This window comes from Pomacea canaliculata, linkage group LG1, assembly GCF_003073045.1.
Source record: "Pomacea canaliculata isolate SZHN2017 linkage group LG1, ASM307304v1, whole genome shotgun sequence".
Classification (NCBI taxonomy): Eukaryota; Metazoa; Mollusca; class Gastropoda; order Architaenioglossa; family Ampullariidae; genus Pomacea; species Pomacea canaliculata.
The window spans coordinates 18,711,014-18,733,984 of NC_037590.1; the positions used below are offsets into that span (position 1 = coordinate 18,711,014).

Sequence of the window (22,971 nt, forward strand, 5' to 3'; positions counted from 1 at the left end):
TAACTTAACAATAATAACACAAGGCCTATGAGATTAAACCAAGTGAGATGATGTATAAAACTGTGTGGATATATCATACAGAATGCAAAAGGGATTTCAAAACATAACAAATAAAACCTAACCTACATCACATGTTGCTGGAATCAAATCAAGAGAGTAAATGACCACAGAAATCAACGGCAATACTGTAGAACACATTGCAATCAACCGGTAATGTACAGAGCCATCAGATATCAAGTAGAACTATTCATGCGACAAGTTGGATTTCGGAGAGTCCTCCATTCAGTCGCAAGCAAGAGAGTCGAATATCACCATGCATGCCAACCATCTGAAAACGAAGACAACACAGACACACCTTTGTATTCGTCTCTGCATGAAAGTTGTTCGAGGAACATCATTGCTTGTTCCCACTTTGATCCACCTTACCTGTATGAAACACATCCGATCTTGAAAAGAAATCTCAACACGAAGATACAACTAATGGGTATATTACGACTATCATAGGTTATTATTGTTAAAACACAGCAATATGAAATACGTTTTCATAGCAAAAAACCGCATCGGGAAAGTTTTGGCTTGAAAATCTACTGGTTTGTCATTCATTGACGCTGACGAAGAGAGAAAAATCGAATGCAACTTTCATTTCGACTGCAAAACCAACCTGACATATGAGGTTACTTTTTTTTTCAAATCGAGAAACAATATATTTACATATCCTCTGCAAAGACATTTTATACCACAGGTCTGTGCATTGGTTGGTAGGGATGGGATGGGGAATTTGGGGGGAGTCCGTAGTAAATCGACATGAACAATTTTTTATAAACGAAATTTGAAAGAATATGAAAAGCCATTGACTGGCCGAATGTGAATTCCGACGATCACACTGTTTAACCAGGGGACTCCGCTTATTTGATGAAAGGCAGTGAGTTACAAACTGGTTTGAATGGATACACAATGCTGATTATCTCCCTTTAGTACAATGGGGGCAGGGGAAAGGGGACATAAACATCGTGGGATTTCATGCAGTCTCTTTGTCTGGCTTGCTAGTCATCACATAAGAGGATATATAATAATCGTTCTTGAGAAAAACGTAACTAGTACATTCAACATTTTAAATTTTTTAAATTCAACAGCAACACACTCCAAAATAATGTTATAGGTGTCCACAGCCTTGCAATGGCTTTGCAAAAATGTAGCAAGTCATCGCCAGACTCATCCACGACAGAATATGAAAAAAGAAAACTTGATTTGATGACAGAAGAAGGAATGGATTATCGCAGAAAGGGCCATAACTATCCTGCAAAGGGCGCATAATGTAAGCATCTTCAACAGTCATATGGGCACATGAACTTTAAAAACATCTCAAAGCATAAGCTATCAATCAGTGTTGGGTTTGCATAAGATAAGATTTATTGCAAAGAGATTCTACGGTATACAAGCCTTGCCTTATCTGAACTCTTTGTCATGGTGCAAAATGCACGATGCACTTTTAGCATCCATTAGCACAGTCTATCATTTTTTTATAGTAAAAACAGATCTTCAATCATTGTTGATACGAGAAAACCCTTTTGTATATAAAAAATTTTCTTTGGAAGAAAATGAAATGTGCCTGCACAGTTCCAAGAAAGGCTGCACAAACTGTTTTCAGAAAGCAGAATGATTTATATATCTTCTTCTTTCCTGCAGCAGTTAACTAAGCCATTTCCTGAAGACTGCTATGATGTTTAATGTTATTTCAAACTGCTGGCCATTTCAAATATTAACAAAGAACATTTAAAGGCTTAAACAATATTTTAAAATGTCGATTTTTTTTCTCTGAGACAAATAAAAATTCAAGTTAGAGAAACTTCAAGAACGATCACAGAGTTTTTCTTGGAAATGCCCTTGCTTTCTTTCCTACAGATTATTCATCAACATTTTCAGTGCCCTAGTTTACCTTTTACATATTCCAAAGTTTATTTTTCTGTATTAAAAGAAAATATAATCTTTGAACGCCCAAACCAAGATCTCGTTTTTAAATAGTTCTTGGAAGACGAAGCTTTTGTTGTGACTACTTCTAAAGTAAGATGTTTGTAAAATGTAAATCTCTTCCAAAAGTGCAGGTGGGGGAGAGGGCATACTTCAGAAAATGATGTTCAGAACTTGGACAATATTTGCCGCTATGTGTCTTTCTTAATTAAAAATATGGTTTTGAATACTGAAAGGAGTGTTTCTCGGGGCACTCAAACATAACAAGTCATTTTGCATGCTGGCAAATTTCTCAAGATGGAAGAACAAGCTATGAGTGTTACTTCCTCTTGGCAAGACTTAAATGATGCAGGTGCCGGGTGAAGCAGGATTTGAAAACAAGTGATCAGCAACATTGGCGGCTACCAATCTCTCTAACAATGCAACATTCGCAACTAAACTAGCAGTTCTGTCTCGGGTAAGGTACCCCTTGGTTCCACACACATGGTGAATTCAACAATGACGTGAAAACCGTTATATTTTCCATTCCACAAACTATGTTTTTAACAATTTCAAATTTTGCATTGGGAAAAAAGAAACAATAAATAAATAGCAACAGTCTTCAGTCGGCACGCATCCGTGATCCAGTGTGAACTATTGTTAGAGAGTGCACTAAAAGCGAAAATGATTGGCATGAAACAGAAGCGAATGATGTAGGTGTGACCGAGAAACTTCTGAGTACTAGGCCCGACAGACGTCCCTGGCCTCTCCGTGTGAATGAAGGTTTAATTGCCGACAAAGAACACATTTTTGTGAAGACTATGTATGAATGTTGTGAATGCTATTTTTGCAATGCATTGGTGTAAACAATGCATATTCTACTTATCTTCTAGTTCTAAGTTTGAAACAAAATCTGGAAGATACTACTTCCGTTGGTAAGATCAGAACGGAGCATGCCACGAAAAACTCATTATGAAACTTCCTGTACCAGTTTTTATTTTTCTGTTCTGTAAGATTTAATTTCATATCATGAAAACACTATTCTGGAGTCCAGAAAAAAAATAGCCCTAACCCTGTTTAGAAGTTTAAGGTTACGAAATATAATCCTATCTTTAAATTAAAAAAAGAACACGTATGAGGCTTGAGGCAAAAAAAAAAAAGTAAAATCCTACATCTAGGTTTTCTCCAAACAAAACAAAATACCTCCTTTCTCCTAAAAACCCCTGCAACAAGAAAAAAACAATTTTCATGTCAAAACTTCAGGAGGAAATGTGAGATATTCTTTGACTAAATGCTTTGTAGGCAAATAAACTTTTACACTTCATTCACATCGTGCGACCAGGGACACGGGTGGCGCTAGACTCAGACCTCATCTCAGGAGTTGATTTGTCCTTCTCACCCCATTCAGCAATAAATTACAAACTTGAATAATAGTGGAACTACGCGGCGACGCTGCAGCGGAATTCTCAATGCATAAACATTTCGTTTGCGCATTCGCACTTGCAGAAGATATGCTATGTGAGGTGGGTCGTACTCATTTCTCTTCTCTCCATCTCTTTCTCTCTCTACCACCCCCACCCCTGAAGAAAGATGAAGACGAGTTTAAGTCTTCACATCTTCGTTCAGCTTTGGTCAATTGCTGCTTCGCGAACACCCAAACAACCGCTTGCACAACAAATGGTTCGAGACCTGGCGAGACCACGCGAGATCAGACGTCCACGTCTTCGCTGATTCGTCAGTCTTTGTCACTCGTTCTGTGCAGCAGATGGCGCTGCTCAAACAGTGGTACCGTTCCTGGCACAAACATTTATTTCGATGACTTCGCGATGGCATCACTTTCATGCATATTTGCGTGTGCACGACTTTTTTTTTTTTTTTTGCGAAGCATCTGTCGGAGCACGAACGAGGTCGAGGTGATACGACTTGCAGCACACAAAGGATGCTTACCCTCAGTGTTTTCATCGTCTTCTTAACAAGAGGAGGTGGCATTTTTGCTTATTTTTTAAAGGGTTGATTTAATGTTTGTTTTTAATGTGGAACTTTGACAGCGTTGTGGCAGGATGTGCTTCACTCTCCTTTTCGACTGGTCATGACAGGGTGTGGACAGACAACTCCCAGCAACGCAAGTTTCTTCAGTTCCTAGGAAGCTTCTCGAGCATTTACCTATGTTCAACGCTAAAAATGTAAGTTTTCCATGTCCCATCAAACAATGTAAACAACACAGCAACATCTGTCGCATATATCTCACTTGTATTTTTAACCTTTCTTCGTTCTAATTTGCTTCTCGTAAAACTTATATATTTACTTCATCTTGTTCATACGGTGAAAGCGGGATTCCAGACTTGAAATCACAACACGTTTGTAAACTATGTAAAACCAGCTACAGTCCTCTGGAAGTACTTTTGAACGATTTCTTTTCCAAATGAAACAAATTTTACATCTGGTACAGCTTTCGAAGCAAAGGAGTACAGTCAATGTTCACACCCTGAACAACGACAACAATAACTTTTTCTCTTCTGCGATATCATGGAGGAATTGTCAGACGCTAGTCACAAGAGTGTCCGTGTCCACTTCCTGTTCTTCTTCGGAGGACTCGTGAACGCAGAATCCATTTTGGCGTCCGAGAGGTGCAAACCTGAGCAGCTCAATGCCCGAGGTGGTGGTGGGACGCTCCAGGTCCTCCAGATCCGTCACGTCCTCCAAGGAGAAGGTCTTCATCCTCAGCCACTTCATAACGGTTTGAACCAGCTTCCACTTGCGAACGGTTAGTCAGACATTACTGTTGTCGTCGCTGATTTGGTTGGCGTGCCGGAAGAGGGGCTTGTTACGGTAGTGGTTCCACAGCTGTAGGATCAGTTCCGACACCAGGACATCGTTGGCGTTCTTGCCCACGAGTCGCAGGACAAAGATGCCGTCCTGCCGGAGGTATTGCTCAGCAAACTTCACCGCCATCTTCTTGTCTAGCTCCGACTTATAGCAATCGTTGATGCGCAGGAATTTCTTCAGGTAGCGCAGCCGATGCTGTCGGAATATCATGGTGTACACCCAGATCAGAAAATTGGCGGCACTTAAGGTCGAAACAAAAACAAGCCAGAACCAAATGAAAATAAAGATCTTTTCGTTAAACAGGTTAATAGGCAGCACACACTGCACTGTATACTGGTGTACGTTTTGCATCTGTCGGATTTCGAAATAACAGTGAGTCACACGTGGGAACCTGGGTGATTCTGTCCAGTCGATACCCTTGGCCAGGTGGTCCATCACCTCGAAGCCATACACGTTATAGTTGGTTCCCAGAAACTCGTTAAGAATAAACAGCTGTCCGATGCCGTTGGCTAGGTAGAGGAGTTTGATGAACATATATAAAGTCACCAGGTAGTTGCCGTAGCGCTTGCCCCAGACGAGGCAGCAGTACTTGGAGATCTGCTGACGGATGCGGATGAAGCAGCCTGAGCGATACTCGCGAGCGTTCTCGATCCACCTGTCCATGTAGCGTACGATGTGTTTGATGGTTCGGTCCCGCTCGTCTGGAGCCACGTAGGCCGTCTCGGCAGCCAGAGTCACGATCTTGTCGAGGTTGACGCCAGCGGATGCTGTCAGGATGCGCCACAGGATACAGGGCACCTTGAAGAGCAGCGCCTGGAAGAGCAGGATCATGGGCACCCATTGGTAGTAGCCGATCTCTGTCTCGTGTGGGCGGGTATGGCGAGGGGGGATGTCCTCGAAGGGCACGTGATAGGTGTTGGATATCCAGCAGACGTTATTGGTGTATTCGACCTGCAAAACGACAAACCAGAATTAGCAGCAAATACAAAAAAATCAAAACGAAATGAAATTAGTGACTGAAATGAAGAAATCAATCAATAAACGCACATTATTCATCGCTTAGAAAAATTTATACTATATTAAACAATAATGATAAAAGAAAAAAAGGATTTAAAAAAAAAATAAAAACGTTACTCGTTGGAATTGCAATGCTAGGCTACAATTATGAACAAAATAAGAATTTTAGCCTGTCCAATAAGACCAAACATTATTGCCAGCTTCTGAAATTTAATGAATCACCAAAGGTCTTTTTCATATACTCTGTCGAACATATGACTAATTTTTATGAACATTTTTGACGGTCATAAAAAAACATGGGTACGTCCTCGATGATGTGCAGATTGTTATGAAAGTTCTCGGGACTGATGGGTCTTTTCCGAGAGAGGTACGTGAGTGGGCAAATACCTGGCTTTCCTCAAACTGTGCAGGACACCAGCAGTGAATGGGTTCCCCCACGTACTGCTTGGTGCTAACGACGATGGTGAAGATGATGAGAATGATGGTAGTGTACAGGTGGTTCAGACGGTCGATCCAGTCATCGTCATACCGGCCCTTCAGGCGAGCGTAGGTCGCGAAACTACCCAGTACGCTGTCAAGCCTGTACAACAAACAACAATACATCATCAGTACTCTGTCAACCTTCTCGGACACAACAACATATGATCAGAACTGTAGAAGAAGATCGTTGATTTGCGCATGGCAGATTTTTTATTTCTTTTTCTTTTTTCTTGTTCAAACTAGTAAAAAGTTCTTGTTATGTTTGCATGTTATACTTACTATCTGGGTAAAATGGGTTGGTAAAAACTTAGGAGTAAACATTAAATAACAAAAAAGTTAAAAAGGGAAAACATAGAAAAAATATAGACTTAATGTTGGACTTGAACAATAACAGGGAAAAGCAATCACAACAATATACGGGGAGAGAAAAACGACTATAAAAGTTAACTGAAGATTTGAATAACACATACACATGCAGAAAAACCAGGAGAAATGATTGTTCTTAAAAATGAGACAGTCACATTTTTTTAAAACAAAATTTAGAATTATATAAATTAAATATATACTCGCACCCGCATGTAAGTAGAACATACACGTTCAGAGACAAGACAAGAAACGACCATACAACAAACAGAACCTTTACGTCCTTCCTTACTGCTTTCAATCATTTTTCCATTCTTCCATTTAAATCCATTTCTTCTCATTGCGCATTTTTATGCAACCATAAGTACATTAGTATGTGCCGTAGACATAGAAAACTTTGAATTTTTCAAAACACTCAGCAGACAACCAGAACTTGTAGCATCCTCTACAACATTTTGCTGTGAGATATTATATAAGAAGGTTAACATATGGACAAGAGAAACTATCAGTGAACGCAATATACAGGGTGTACCTTGGAACCATATGAATATCTCCACCATCTTAACTCTACCCTCTCCATCCTTCCAGAAAATTCCTTAGCTGAGAATAATTAATTGACACTCAAAATCACTGTCTACACCAACTCCGTGTTGTATTCTAGTGGAACATGCAATGGAAGGAACCGTAAACAAAGAAATGGAGTCCTTACGAAGTGTGTAACTCTGCTACAAGCTTCGTTGGTCCTCGCTGGACTGTCCATTTTCTCTTTTGAAATGTCTTGTAGCCTCTTAAGAACACGTGGCTCTGTCCACCTCAGACTTGTGGTCCTGAATTAACTCGATATCTTTGGGTGGCGCGTTCATTGGGAACTTGATTGAATAAAGTTTTTATACCAAAACAGACTTTTAAAGCCTTTCAGGGATCTTTGCTGACAAGTACGGATTCTTTCTACGGATTCAAATGCACATGCAACTGCCGTGATTACAATGTTTTAGCAATCACTTGTGAAACATGAAAGATTTGTGATCACATGATAGATTAGATATCACAGAAGATAACATTACTGAGATGATATTCAAAAGGCAAAAAATGTTTTAAAGTTACAAACTCTCCAAATCTGGATCGCTTGATCGGCTGTCGCTTTCTCTTTGGCATACGGACGGTGGTGTAATTACACATTAGCAGAATACATTCAGCTTCCTCGGAATTTCTTCTAGTAAGTTTAGAATGTCTCGAGAAACTCCTTGCCTTCCATAGTAGTTCTGACAAAGCTCTGTGCTGGTCTTCACACACAGTCTACGATGTTGATATTTCAGCGAGAATCCCTGTTCTTACAATGTAAAAGCTGATCATAAATTCATAAATTACGAAAGAACACAACCTCCACCTTGTCTTTCATTAAACGGATTATCGTTTGTCTTCTGCATGAGACTGCAACACTTCTACTAAACAGCAAAGTCCTCTGTCAGATATCCGTGCTCCATGAGCAGATCCTGATCATCCAAAAAGTGTAGCAAAGATGGCAAAATACAAATTATGTAGAGAACATATTTGAGAAGAGTGAAATCTGTACAAGACACCGTCTTAAAAGTATCTTAGAAAATTCACAGGTGATGAGAGAAATTAATGATGAATTAAGCTTCAAGCACAAACGTTGTCTGTGAAGTCTCTCTCCAAGCAGACTCAGGAGAGTCGCTTACAAGTATCAACCACCACGAAAGATGCAGTAGAATGCGAGGGTTCAGGAGTTATCTCGCATTAAGTGCTCAACCCCAAAAAACAAGAACATCGCTGGTTAGAGGTCTTCTGGCGACTGAGAATTTGGCAAACGACCGGAAGCAGCAGACGCCAGTCTGCGCATGTCCAGACGGAACTTCTGGCTTTAGCTCGTAATGGAAGAACAGTTCAAAAGTTTGACAAACTAATGATCGGCGTACGCAAGACAAATCCAGAAGAGGATGACGTGGACGCCGAGAAGCTAGCGAGGGTGGTAAATGTACCTACAATCCTCCTGGACGTGTAAGTCAAACTAATAACAGTCTAAGCGTATTTGTCCAGTAGACAATTGCCTCCCCTTCTGACAGCTTCCCATGATACTTTCTACCCCTCCGACCTTCACCATCGGGTGACGAAAGGGAGGTCAAGCCGTACACACCTCGCGACAAACGCGACAAAATTTCATTTCTCTGTCTTCGCCCTCGGAAAAGGTAGTGTTGATGAAACGAAGACAACAGGGTGTTTGCTGGATGCGTCGAGGTGTTGCCATGCAGTGGCACTTTGCCCAATCAGATTGGCACGAACAGAAAGCGAACAATGGTGCTCAGAACTCTTATCAATACACGAGAGTAAGTGGTGCCCTCTCGGTGTCACACCTTGAAATAGATACCACAGACACATGTGACCATAACTCTCATCAGTACACGAGAGTAAGTGGTTCCCTATCAATGTTCCATCTTGAAACATTCTTCTTTCCGGTTATGATCTTCTTCTCTACACTACTTTGTTCACTCAATTCACTTATTCCTAAAATAGTTCTCTCTTGTAGATTATATATATATATTTGTGTGTGTTTTGAACACATTTGCGTAAAACTTCGTTTCGATTTACTTTACCTTATTTATCTTAGGTTTATTAAAGTTTCCTGTTGAGTACACAGCAATAGTACTTAAGGAAAACGCGAATAAATCCGAGATAAATAAGCAGTAAGGGAAGACCTCCCATCGGCTTTATGGCGGGATGAGAGAGGTTGGGTACTAGAACTAGCAAACGAGTGGGAGAACGAGAGAGCATATTCTTTGCTGAATAACAAACTTTTTCCCATCGTCTGCCACAAAATGAAATGTTTGCTGTTCGCAAAGCTAAAATAAATCCATATTCAAGGCAAACACGTGAGAGGAACTAATGACAGGGTCTGGCAAGAGACGATTCCCTGGTCCATAGTACACAGCCACTCAAAGTGTGGATTTGAATACTGCCACACAATGCAGTTTCTTCAAATTTTCAATAATTATATTTTCTTTTTTATCTATATATGAGACATGCAAAGTTTTGTCTTGAATAAGTAGTATAATTATTGATCAGTTAATCTAATGGAATTAAAACCACAATGAAAATCAAACAAACACGAGCACAGATAAAGTCAGAGCTCAGTTGCACAGCACGTTTCTAAATTAAACCACTTTTAGGGCTTTGATAAATTTACTTAAAGGCGTTTTATAAAATAGTTTTAAATAAGCTCCTTGCACAACACTTTTCTAAAAAGATTTAGAAGCGATTTGATTAAACACGTTTAACAGAAAATATTCGTGACTTCCATCACGTCCCATCAGCTCGAGTTCTATCAACAAAGCAAATGGCGAACAAAGTTATAAAAAAAAACCACGAAGGAAAGGAATTTTTTAAAAATACGAAGAAAGAGTGCTACTGATTAAATTCTTAAGTAAGACGATAATTTTGCTTGAAAAATTTAAGATAGGAATAACAAATTGAGATAGAAAGAACGCGTGAGCCAATGAATGCAATGAAAATGTAGAGGAACCATTGCCGATTGTAAAGATTAGGTAAGTCAAGACATAAAATCTTCTACAAATCGTACAGAAGCTGGTTTTTTTTGTGCTACAGATTTTGCTAATATATCATTTGAGTTTACGGAGGTGAACAAGATGGACACGCTGCTTGCTCTCTCTGCTTCTTCAGATGACTTCATGTGTTCCATTTGTTACTCGATGAATTACTTGCGAAACGGAAGATTTGTGAACGTTTACTGTGTCCCTCACCACAATCTGTGTACTTTCAGTCGCACCAGAACACATTCCAATTAGCACCTTCTGTATGAGATTAAACTCTGTCGGTAGTCAAAGTTTACTTAGTCGTTAGTTTCTTTAACCATTTTGATGACATCCCTTCAGTTGAATTAAACCTTGGAAACCGCTGGCTGTAGTTCTAATCCAAACATCGGGTCTTTTGCCTGTACACTCGTAGATTCCATCTTTGGAATGATTGTTTTGGATCCTATTCATTCCGATCGCCAGTTTGATTATCGCCAAACGTGATTTACAAACAATTTTAACTAGTTTACAACAGCTTTGAGAAAATTGTTGTTAAAAAGAATCTAATGCGCTCGTGCAACACGTTTCAGGGGCTTTTAGAATTTTAGTAAAAACGCTTCTAAATTTGCTTCTAGTTTAAGATTTAGAAACGTGTTGTGCAACTCAACTTACAGCTTTTTTTATACTAAATTCCTCGCTGAATGTTGACTAGACTTAAGAAGTGCCAACGACAGAAAATATGTCCGAGTCAAAGTAATTAAAAAAGAAATCGTGAACTATTAGCAGTACTCCAGTCCAGCACTTCATGAAGCTTCTAAGACCATCCCTACTGCAAACAGTCAATGAAATGACAAGATAATACCATCTATAAGAAATGGAAAGAAAGCAAACAACTCATCAGGACGATAACCAGTGCAACCAGCATCAAATGGTTGCTGAACCTTGAGCAGACATTTTATACACAAAAGCACTAAGTCCCAATTTCTAAGTCCAAAGGAAAACAGAATTTATTTTAATGTTATTTAGGCCAAGAGATGTACAGATTTTTTAAAAACTGTCCGCGCGATGTAGAAAAGTAAAATTAGTGCATCGAAACCTATGGAATGTTTCATGACCAGAGCACACGAGCATTTATTTCAGTTTTACCTGAGATCCATCTTGGGTTATGTAATCTGTGTTTTTGTCTATTTGTCTGTCAGGACATCTGATGCTGATTTCTAAATATCACTGTGAACACGTCTGTCATAATCATCTGTTTGCACAGAAACAGGATGTGAAGTCTGTTGCAGTGGTGACAGTCAACAGAAGGATGAAACAATGTTTAAACCCTAAAACAAAACATACCTTTAATGATTCGGAAAGGAAGAAAAGGAAAAGGAACAGTGTGTGTACAAGGTAGGCGAGTGCAGTTGTAGCGAAAATGCAGGGTTAGGATGTTTTTCGTTCTGCTCAGATTCCCTCTCGATACTCTAAACAATAAGAGTCCAAACAGTTTTTCTTCGTGAAGTAATTGTTTGTCGGGAATCGATGGGAAATGATGAAGTGCCAGGACCCTATATACTGGCATAGAGACGATGCTTTGTTTGCAGACTGTTGTACAAACGTAACGAATATTGATTACAAATTGTTGCATCAATGAATGCAGAATGTTATAAAACATTGTCCAATAGTTGTCCAACAACGCGATAAAAAACAAAACAAAAAAAAAAAAATAGAAAAATTGCTGAAAACTGAAAAAAAAATTAATCGAGGTCACCGGCCTTTTACTATTAAAAAATTGTCAAAAATATACAGGCAGAAAATGCACATAGCAAAACTGTTTTTCCCATGGAATTTAAACCATGACTACAAATGGTTTTTGTAGTTGTCTGAGTATAACAATTAAACATTGTCACTGTTTATGTGATCAGACTGTTTTTAAACGAGGATAAAGGAAAGAAGGAAAGAATAAAAGAAGAAAGAAGGAAACAGGAAAAATAAAGAAGTGACAAAGGAATGAAACAGAAGAAAGAGGAGAATCAAACAAAAAGAAATGATAAAGGAAAGTAAGGAAGAAAGTGAAAACAATGAAGAGCTTGATCACTAGCGGGAAGACATGTTATGCAGGAAGAAGGTATTTATCACATCTCTCACCCTTCTCCATGAATGGCACTGCCTGTTAATTCTTCATACTTCCCCGTATTTGCATCATCACGACCGCTCTCGCCACTTCCTTCGTGATCGGAGTAGTTATGGTTGTCATGGCGATGGTGGCGGCCAAGCGCCCGACGGTGGCGGGCCGTGCGCAAGTGGCGTGTCCGTGACTTCTGGTGCGAGCGGGTGTGGTGAGACTTACTCGGGTGGTGTGCATGGCGACTGTGCATCATGGTCACACTCCCACGGCCCTTCCAGTCTCAGGTGCACAGACTCTGGTTCCAGCCTCAGGCCTCCAGCCAGCCCAGCGGGCCCTCCGACCTGCCTCAGCGCTTGACACCACTGTGGGGAGTCGTCCTCGTCCTCGCTGTACTCATCTTAACACTCAATTCCAGCTCTTCCCACGCCAAAGCTCACCCGACCTGGCTGTGTAGACATTACCTGTCTAGCGTCAGTGCTTCTGACACCTGGACTTATCACCGTGCAATTACGTTCTTATTTACCCCGGACAAATGGAAATCATGAACAGCGGATAAAAGGGACGAAAAAAAAAAAAACCATGTGGTTATTGTCCGGAACTAGGACAGAACGATTTTTCGATAAAAACCACAGCAGAATAGCTGTCCTCAGACTGAGGAAGACTACAGGCATACCTCCAGCGAGGGGAAAAATCTCTCACGTATTCCACTTATAATATTTACTCGTCCTGTGCGAGCTATTTTTCTCCCAAAAGAATGCAGAAGCGTTGAAACAATGCGGCTGTTAGTTGGACATTGGACCGAGGCCACCCCTGGTGGTAGTCGTAACCCGAGGGAGCGCACAACGTGTTGGAATAACAGTAGAACTGACAGTATGGAACTGAGGACATCATAATTCACACGACGATGTCCAGGGTTACTCATCTCCTGACGACGAAGCCTGACATCCAGCGATGGCTTTGTTATTAACAAATCGATTTGCATGGCGATATGAAGAGTCGACCTCTTGATGTACAAACACTGCACCTTCGTCATATCTGCTAACACAGTCCTCCATGGTGATCTGGTCCTACCTTGCAGGTTCTGTTGCCCCTAGTAACATTACACAGTCTGGGAAAAACCAGCAGCTGTAGTAATAATTCTTTTCACAATTCTGTACACAAGTCTAGACAACCAAAATTAAAAAAAAAAAAAACACAACATAATCCACAGTTGGATGCTTCATCTTCCATTGCTTCTCCAAACCTGGTGAAGGAGTCTATAAATAGATTTACCGTTGGTGTTACTACTATTATTCAATCTAGGTCCGATCTTTTGTCAAGAGACGAACCAACAGGGAGGCAGGCGAGAGAATCCGGACACGTAATCTATCGCTCGCAGGTGGAGGCAACTCTTTCGCCGAATTTTACTCTCGAATCCGCGACCGCAGCACCGATTTGCATAATCGATCCGCCAAACCAACGATGGTGTGATTGCACCCTTAAATCAAAAATTTAAAATAAAATTTTCATAGACACGTACGCTAGAAGAGTATTTCAAACATTAAAAACAACAAGTAAATTGTTTGTTTACCCCAAAAGGTAAACGGATCAATACTGTTTGGATTCTCTCAAGGATCATGAAACAGAAATTTCAAGGTCTGGCACGGTAACAGCAATAAGCATGCCGGTCATAAACCAAACAGAATGAAAGGGATGGGGGAAAACAGAAGTCTTTGACAGGAAAAATAAAGGACAACAAAGGCGAAATGAAAATGTGAGGCTTTGGGAAGGAGGGAAGGTAATGCAAAAGATGAAGGAATGAACGATGTACGCACCACAGTGACTCGATCATTCTAGAAGGATGCTGTCGACGATTGCATCGTACTTATCCCACACAGCCTCTTCCCAATCTGAATGATGAAAGAAAAAAAGTTTCACGAGTTAGGCTTCAAGCTTTTTTTTTTTTTTGGTGATTGGCGCTGGGGATCCTGACTGTAGAGTGGTCTGCTTGCGTCATCAACACGTGCACGGGGCAGGAGTAAGGGGGGGGGGAGTGCATCAAGGTCTGGTGAACAACCGCAGCAACTGTCACCAGACCTCGTGGACACTGTCGATTGTGGATGAAGAATGATTAGAGTGGGATTTGCTGCAGAGGTTACCGTGGCGTTGGTAGCACTGCTGCACACCAGCGGGAGGCTTCATCGACTTGGCAAAGCCGAACCCTCCGCTTGTTCCTCCATTCTTTCATTTGAGACGATGCATGCCAACTGCAGGAAACGTCCTCCTAGCACGTCTGCGTTCTTGTCACCTTCTGTCGAGGGCCGAGTTCTTTCTGGGTTCGGGTCAAAAGTGTGGCGTGCTTTTTCTGAAACACGTGCAACACATCCACGGCTGGGTCGATGCCTCTCGGAAAAAAAGTTCCTCGCAGTCTGGCCAAGGTCGGTAGGTATGTGTGCTCAAAGTGCGCCAAGGACCTCCAGCAAAGTCCCACATGTCAGAACCCATCGATGGACGATAATCTGCATCGTGAGCACCGCTCATTCACAAGGCTCCGAGCAGAGCCTGTTGGCTCAGGCGTCCGTCAGTGTTAACCCGAGAGTAAGAACAAAGCTGGCGGTTTTGGGATCCTTTGATGGTGACCGGGCTTCTGCTATAGACATTTAATTAAGCAGCATAACTATCTAATTGTTATTTTCCCCTGAGTCGACAGACCAGGGTGTAATTTCCTGATCTCTTTCACCTGTTCTGTTAACGAGGACAGTCGGTGTGGGAGGCAAGGAAAGGTTAACATTGGAAGCAGGCCTTGCCGAGCTTTGCATTATCACAGATGAGTCATTAGCTAATGTAATCCATTTATAACTTAATTGTTTTACTTCCTAGGACGATATTGCTGTAAGGACCTCTGTTCATTTTTTTTTTTTGGCTTAAAGATGCCTTTTGTCAACGGCTGTTAGCTCGTGTGTGCAGTCAGGTTAATGGAAGTTTTGTCCAGCAACGACGCGCAATCATTGGCTTCAGCCAAATCTTAAATCCAGTCGGAAACGAATCAGTGTCCGAGCTGCAATCGTGAAACTTTTTTCCCCTCTATCATTCAATGCCAAAACTTAACACATATACTCTGACATACAAATAAATTCAGAAATTAAAGTGGAGACAACGTACTGCAAGCAAAGGAAACTATTGTTAATAAATGAGTGACTGTATCAACAAATGACTCTGAATGAAAGAAAAAAGATGGCTGCAGTATGGCAGATACTAAACAAAAAATGAACTGTTGACATTTTAAAGTTAATCTAACAGCTACACATACACAAGCAATCACTCAGGCTAAATTGTTTCAAAGTTTTCTTATTCCAGTATCTCCAAAAAGTTAGTTTACACTAAATACCTAACGTGAGGATTAAATACGAACTACTGAGAAATTCTTCTTGGGTAAGCCGGATCGTGATATAATACTGTAATGTATGCCAGTAAATGCTATCCAAAACTATTTTTTTCATCGTCTCAAAAGAAGTCTTAGCACTACCATCACAGCCACCCTTACTCAAAGAGAAAATAAACACTCGACCAGTTCGTGCTCACGCGCTGATAAACAACAAAGTCCATTCTACAAGCTAGACACATAATCAGCAATCGCAAAAAATTAAGCCTCTTAAAACGCAAATAAACAAAGCGGACACTGTAATTTACAGGATTTTACTTAGCTTTGGTTTTTTTTTTCCTGCGACAGAGACTTAGCGAGGTTTAACTTGTCACTTTAGAATCAACCTACGAATTGAAAGATAAGGTTACAGCAGCCACCCAGCCACCCACCCCAACACTCACCCACACATCTTCTGGCACTAAGGTCTTGTTAAGGAGCTGAAATAGTATCCTTTCGGTGAAGACCGTTAAATAACGGTATTTAAAGAAACCGATTTGAAAGGATTCCACGAATTAAAGCATTGTTTCTTTTCGAAAAGTGGAGTGAGAGAGAGAGATTGTTGCGGTTTGAGGTGAACACGCTGCCTGGGGAAACTGCTGCCTTTCCAGAATGTAGTCAAACAGAACCGACACTCGCTCAGCAAGTACCACTTACGAAAGTGGATGTCACTTAAGTTGTTTTGCTTCCTTTCTTGGAAAAAAAGTGGTTTTCTACGATTTGTTTTACGTTCAACGACCAGCCTCAAAAACTAAACTTCATTCTATAAAGGCGACAGCCGGAAATTACATCAACTGGTAGTGTGGAGGTTGTCTGAAGATTAACAAGCCTTGTAGCCATTGTGAATGCTCTGTTTGTAAATTCTTCTCCCTACGACTATTTTAGGGACTATCTTGTAAAGGGGAAAAATGTGGTAATCGTGAGGTTTGAGAGAGACACGATTTATAGAAAGAAAGGAAAAGAGGAAGGCAGTGACATACACTTACATACTGACGCCGACACACACACACAAAAATACAATCATACTCTTCTCTCTCAAACAAACAAACAAACAAACAAACAAACAAACAAACAAACAATCAATCAAAAAAACAACAACAACAAACAAACAAAGAAACAGACAAACAAACAATCAATCAAACAATCAAACAAACAAACAACAAACAAACAAAAACATGAACATTTGAGCCTGCAGGGATGGAAGAGAGAAAAGTGAGACGGAGAAATAGAGAACCATCAACATATCCACTTTTTCCTCCATCATCAGTGTGAACAACCCCATTTGTCAACACCACCCAACGAACTGCGAAGGCAGGTGTGACGGATTTCGACATCAGCGGAAGCGAGCCGTCCTCATTAACGCGGGAGATAATCAATAGCGATTGGTGTTGACGGGAGTGTGGCAGTGCTCCCAGCCTGCTGTACCCAGCTACTTCAGGCCGGGTGTCGAGTACCCGTACTTTGACGTCAGGCGAATAGCAATTTATCACGTTGAGCTTTTGTTTTGAAAACAAAAATAAAAAGTCCTTTGATTCATTCTTTTAATTGATTACGGGTTTCGAAATTGTTTGAAAATGAAATGCTTTACGGTCTTTGCTTAGCTCTTAAATTAATTTTGCAATAAATCCTGCTACTATATCGCACTTCTAAGACAAGCAGAGCCACCCAAATAAAATTGAAAGTGGTTTTATCTAATATAGGCTTTTATCCAAAAACATATTAAAATGACCACAAATAAATGTTATTGAAGTGAAGAAGTAGTTAAAAACCCTTATTATTTTTTTTTCTAAACATCGATCTGAAAACTGAACATTGAACATTTTCTTTAAAAACCAAAAGCCAGTGGCGCACCGGTCGCCATGGAGACGGCTTACTATCAACAGTCAGCAGGTTGGTGAGACTGGATGTGTTGTATCGAGGTTAACAGCGACAGGGATGTGTCCACAACAAAACAAGAGCACGATGGATGTTGTCGACTTCTACACAAGCCGGCTTCCTCGAGAAAAATAAACCTGGGCGTTTACATTACCGACATTTACTTTTATTAGATGTTTGAAAAGGAAATTTAAATTTGCTTTTCAATAACTGAAGTAGCGAGGCCATTGGTTGGAGATCTCCTTAAGGGAGATGCATGTACCTGACAGCAAAGAACGCTACCATACTAGATAATTCCTGACAGAAATAGTAATCAGAGAAGATACTGGAAGAAGACTATGTATTATTTATGTAGTGAATGACACTTGATAGAAAGACTACTACTATAGCAGGAGGTCCACAACAGAAGAGTGTGTCGGACCCAGGGACATCCTTCTTGCAGCACTTTACTGCTCACAGTACAACTCGTTCCCGGAGCTTTTTCCACAGAAATCACACAATAGCTACCCAGCCTTCCTCACTTATGAGACAAAAGACTAGAATAAAGGCAGGTGTAAAATGACAAGTTCTACAAACAATTTACAGGCATGCAGTCAGTGTCATGGACAGAAACAATCCCAGTAACCTGACGAGCTATGGTACTTCAGCAGCTTCCAGTGATAAAGTATTTGTCACTTGCAACAAATAAGTCAAATGATCAGGTGATGATCCATGTGCTGTCAAGGGTGAAAGGATAACTACAGCATAAACAAGTAAGAAAGTTAAACGAATGGACTGTTTTATCTCCTTTTTTCTGTTTCTACCCGTTCCATCACTATTTATCTTTCATCTTTAGCTTTAAAAAAACAAAACTGCCAATTAATGTATTTATACAAATACGATACAAATGTATTCAGATATACTGCAAATATAAATTACTTAATCTGTACTTTGTTGTTTACATTTTATTCGATAAAATAGTCCTCAGGGATATTAAAAAAACCATTTTATTGCCTTATCCCTTTTTTTAACCTTTTCTTTTCGGCTGAGACACATTTCGGCAGATAAGCTTGCAGTAGGACACTCAGAAATGGTCAGATGCTCTTCTAGCGTCCGTCTTCAAGGAATAAATTGTGCCGAAATCTCAACCTGTATCAGCGTTTCCGGTCCCCAAAACATTACGGCCATCATCGTCTCTTCCAGCCTCTTCTCTTGAATGTCGCCATTGCTTAGGTCCTCCTTGCCGGAGTCTGGAGAACTCCAACAAACTGGCCGCAGGATGGTGACCTTTCTTCTAATTGAGGTCACAGGCAACAGAAAAAAGCCCAGCGTGATAGATGGAATAGGAAATTGGAACCGTTAGACTTGTCTGGACCAAACACTACTGGCCGCTGTGGGTACTTGCAGCCAAGATTTTGTTTCTAAGAACCCGGTCATGTTTTTCCGACAGTGTAAGAGAAGAAGAATGAGCCGGTGTACACAAGCTTAAATGCATCTTTTACAAACATAAAAAAAGATTTTATATATTTTTAAGGGATTCTGGCGGTTATATATTGCGTTAAGATGGTATGCTTTAACACATTTATGCTTGAGAGAACGCCTCTGACTGGCGCTCCAGTGAGTATAAAAATCGAAAGAATACGAAATGAAACAGCCCGTGGAATGTCGCGAAGTAAATTACATTTGTTTAATCACAGCGGATGAGCTGCTTGAAAGAAGAATCAACAAATAAAGAAGAATAAAAAATGACGAGTTTGAGAAATTGAAGTTAGCACGCTGCCCTCCTGCCAACACCTGTTTAAGACAATTTTATTTTATTTAAACCTCCATGTTTGTGACGCTCTGATTTACTCGTTGCGAATGCGCATGCTCCCTGGACATGTGATCGATCAGTCTTCGATTTGCCACGCTTGCTGGCTGCAGGCAAAGGAGCGTGGTCCAATGTGAACGGGTGTGCCACTGCAAACACGCTACGTCACACCCGGGAGGGCTCGTCCAGGGTACACACAGCACAAAGGTGTCGACACCCAGAAACCAATGGCAACGCGTTCGACACCTCTTGCACCACTCCCCCATGTCTCACCTCCCCCAGGAGGGAGCGGTGCTCGCTGTCGAAATATTTATCCTAACGTCTTGACGATGTTGGCTTTGGAAATAGGGGGCAAAAACTCGCGAAAAATCGAATGTTTATTCAGCGTTGGTGGAGGTTGACCTGTCTTATTTGGATCCTCCTTTCCAGTTCAGGATCGGCTGATGAGTTATAATGGAGGATTGAAATTCCTTAGACCTTAGGTGTGAAGCTTTGACCGCTTCGTGAAATATTTTGGATTATGCAACAACCAAGTGTAAATAGAAAATGGTGTGGGTAGAAAAAAATTAGATGAAAAAAGCGTGAGAGATTCCTAAGCGAATATGATGGACACGAAAATGTTGCCTAACATAAACAGAGAAACATTCACTTGGTGTTAGTCGAGAGGAAAACTGCGAGGATTTAAAAGTTCAAAAGCAATTTACATTAGTGTATACTAACAAAACAACGATATTAAGTATATATAAATTACTTCTAAAATTCTCTCTGACTTTAAATGAAGATTTGTTTTTGTTTTTTCTAATAAACTTATTTCTGCGAATAACTGTCATAACCCATCCATTAAGATACTACTATAACTAGACGATCTGTATTAGTGGCTCATTCTTTCGATGACTGTCAAAGCCAGTACAAAGTTGGTTCAGGTTAGAATGTGTTCGCCATTGCCTAAAACATACACATTCTTCTTCGGCGGTTGTGATCTGATTAATAACGATGATGAGTATTCTTCTGTTTTCTTGATAAAACGTTTTAGTTATACCATACTATTTACCCAACATCAAACAATCTTTTTCATTCATTCAAATAGCTTGAAAACAGTTTTTACTGACCACTAACGCCTTAGCTCAAGTTAATGATCTTTGACCTTTTCCCCCGATGCACTTACCGCGTTAACGAGTGCATCATCGTCATGCAAGCAGCCCGTGTCCATGTCTTCCCGTTCTCGTCAAGAACTGCTGACTCGGTGCCATCAAAAGAGGCAGCAGACACATTTGGATGTCGGCGACAACTTTAGTCGGCATTAAGCGACCGACGACGCCGCCGCTGATGCATTCGACGGTGCCAGAGGAAACCGCGGTAACTCTGGGCTTCTGTGATCTTGAAGAATTAGGACTGAAAGATGTCCTGGAGCTTGATCAAACCGAATCAGAGAAAAATCCATCAACGAGGTGTCTGACGCAGGCACGGCAAATTGTATTGGATCATCGTCCCGAGCCGCTGGCTATTCTCTCGAGCAACAGGCGGGCCGAACTGGCCACCATCCACGCCACAGACTACAAGCCAGCTTTCAGCTTGGGCGGGAGGTTTTGATGATATCCCAAATTTTATTCAGAAGCCGAAATCAAAGCTAGAGAGCTCGGTAAAGTCGCCCATAAAATGCAGGGCCAGATTTCGATGTTCATGTGGGTCCATGTTCCTGGGGGCAAGGATCGTCTCGCACTTCTAGGGAAAGCTTTCATTCGCTTTATCTATCTCGGATCGATGTAGAAGCAAAAGTCAGCCATCAGCATCCCGTCAGGTTCCAGGGCCCCTTGTCATGTGCGCAGCCTCCTCGTCTTCTCTTCTTATTGAAAAACCTGTCGCTGGCTAGGCCTCTTGGTAATCCTTTGTGCTTTTAAAAGAAATCTTCCTCACAAAAACCGCCGCGCAGTCCAAACACTTCTCTTAGCATTCCATTAGCTCGATGAACTCTGTTTTCCGAGAATCTCTAGGATTTCCAATAAAATAACACACCACGACGATTGGCCGAGACATGCTCGGAGCAGGCCATGCAATTGCGTTTCAATTGACAGATTCCTTTTCCCACAAGACCTGCTTCGGATCGCCGACTTAACATTTAATAACACGGCTTCCAGGCCGGAAGCCTACTTTCCTATTCTTTCTCGTAATGAAAGTCAAGAAACGCCGTCCGGCCCACGGATTTGGCCTCGTCATGAGTCGTGAAGGACAGGCCCGGCACGGGAGGGGAGGACGGGGGACAACTGTCGATCACCTTGCTGCGGCCGATGGAGGGAGGGGATTCTCTACTCTCGTCCTTCCGCCCCCGACAGAGAAAGAAGATGCAGATTAACTTGTGAGTCCTATTCCGCTGATGGAACCACTTGGGAGCCGAACCACAGACTGACGATCGGAGTAACAAAGAGACTTGGAAGTAGTAGAATTCAGCATTCCACTTACGAAGCACTCTTCAGTGAGATCCCTGGGTAGGATCCATGAGTTCAGACCAGGGTTACAATCGACTTTTTAAATTATTTCTTACCTTCTTTATCTTCCTTCCGTACAATGATTAACATTTTAAATCCAGTCAACTTCCTCCCGTGTCAACTTATTTCCAAGTATTTTCTCAGGCACTTGCTCTGAGTTGATCATCCTAGCTCTGCACCAGAGGCTGGTTGGGAAAGTAAAGCCTCCAATCCCAAGGAACAACTCCAGCCAGTTGCTACAACACGCCACGCTCTAGCTACTCTATTCTCACTTTCTTCTATTCCCATTCAGAGCAACTCCTGCCTGGGCCTTTTCCTTGAGTCGGCCCAGCCTGGAGTTCAGGTCTGTACAATGGAATGATCGCGAGTCTTGGGCACGTGCCGGCTTGTTCGATACAGTAAACATTTCTTGCTTTCTCTACACACTAGTATCGACCATCTTTTATTTGTGAGCTGTCTCTGCCACCCGGCCTAGGAACCCTGGCTACTACTCTGCCTCACAGACGAGCAGGCGGCCTACATATTGCAGGAAGACAGACTCTGAGAGAGAAATACCAAAGTCCCTGAAATACCAACTGTGTTTTTCAAGCTACGGATGTCGAGGCGCCAAGAAGTCTCTAGCCATCGCTTGATTAGCCTTTAAACCCCGCTTTGTACTCCGCCAATCGATGCTTCACGTAAGATAGTTCTTTAAACACTCTCAAACATCCTTTGTGTTACATCCCACAGCCTAACATATATTACCTTCTCAGTATAACAATGCTTCTTACGTATCAGGAACAAATATTGAAATTTTCTAGATATATAGCAATAAATGAGACAATGACCTAAAACTGTAAATATAATGTATATTAAAAAATAATACGTAGGTATGTATTTAGTTATTTTCTTAAAACAGAAACATATATTAAACAAGTTTGTAGTACAGGACAAGAAACAGGTTTAATAGTTGAAGCCACCGTGAAGTATTTATTTCCATCGATATCGATGCCAGACCCAGGGTTGAAGGCGTCGTTGTGAAACTGTAACTTGCTGCGACTCCTCGACTTCAAGTCTGGGACGGCGGCCATGAGGCCCGCTTACAGAACACAAGCTTTGAATGGAACATCAGAAGGTACCATCTGATTTCC

General features: G+C 41.2%; 1 protein-coding gene across 10 annotated transcripts in view; it reads right to left on the bottom strand.

Annotated features, from left to right (window-relative positions):
- Positions 1 to 3,135: 3,135 nt before the first annotated feature.
- Positions 3,136 to 22,971, bottom strand: part of LOC112563593 (innexin unc-9-like) — a 185,222-nt gene continuing 165,386 nt past the window's right edge. For 3 of the 10 annotated variants that reach the window (XM_025237713.1, XM_025237721.1, XM_025237737.1), the window contains 2 exons: positions 6,178 to 6,370; positions 3,138 to 5,724 (listed from right to left, as the gene is read on the bottom strand). In XM_025237713.1, coding sequence (XP_025093498.1) covers positions 4,717 to 5,724; positions 6,178 to 6,370 — 1,201 coding nt within the window. In that variant the 3' untranslated portion in view covers positions 3,138 to 4,716. Of the gene's footprint in view, positions 5,725 to 6,177; positions 6,371 to 12,314; positions 12,819 to 14,108; positions 14,184 to 20,523; positions 22,166 to 22,971 lie in introns of those variants that run through there. The other 7 variants (XM_025237768.1, XM_025237757.1, XM_025237704.1 and 4 more) reach the window with 6 other exon arrangements.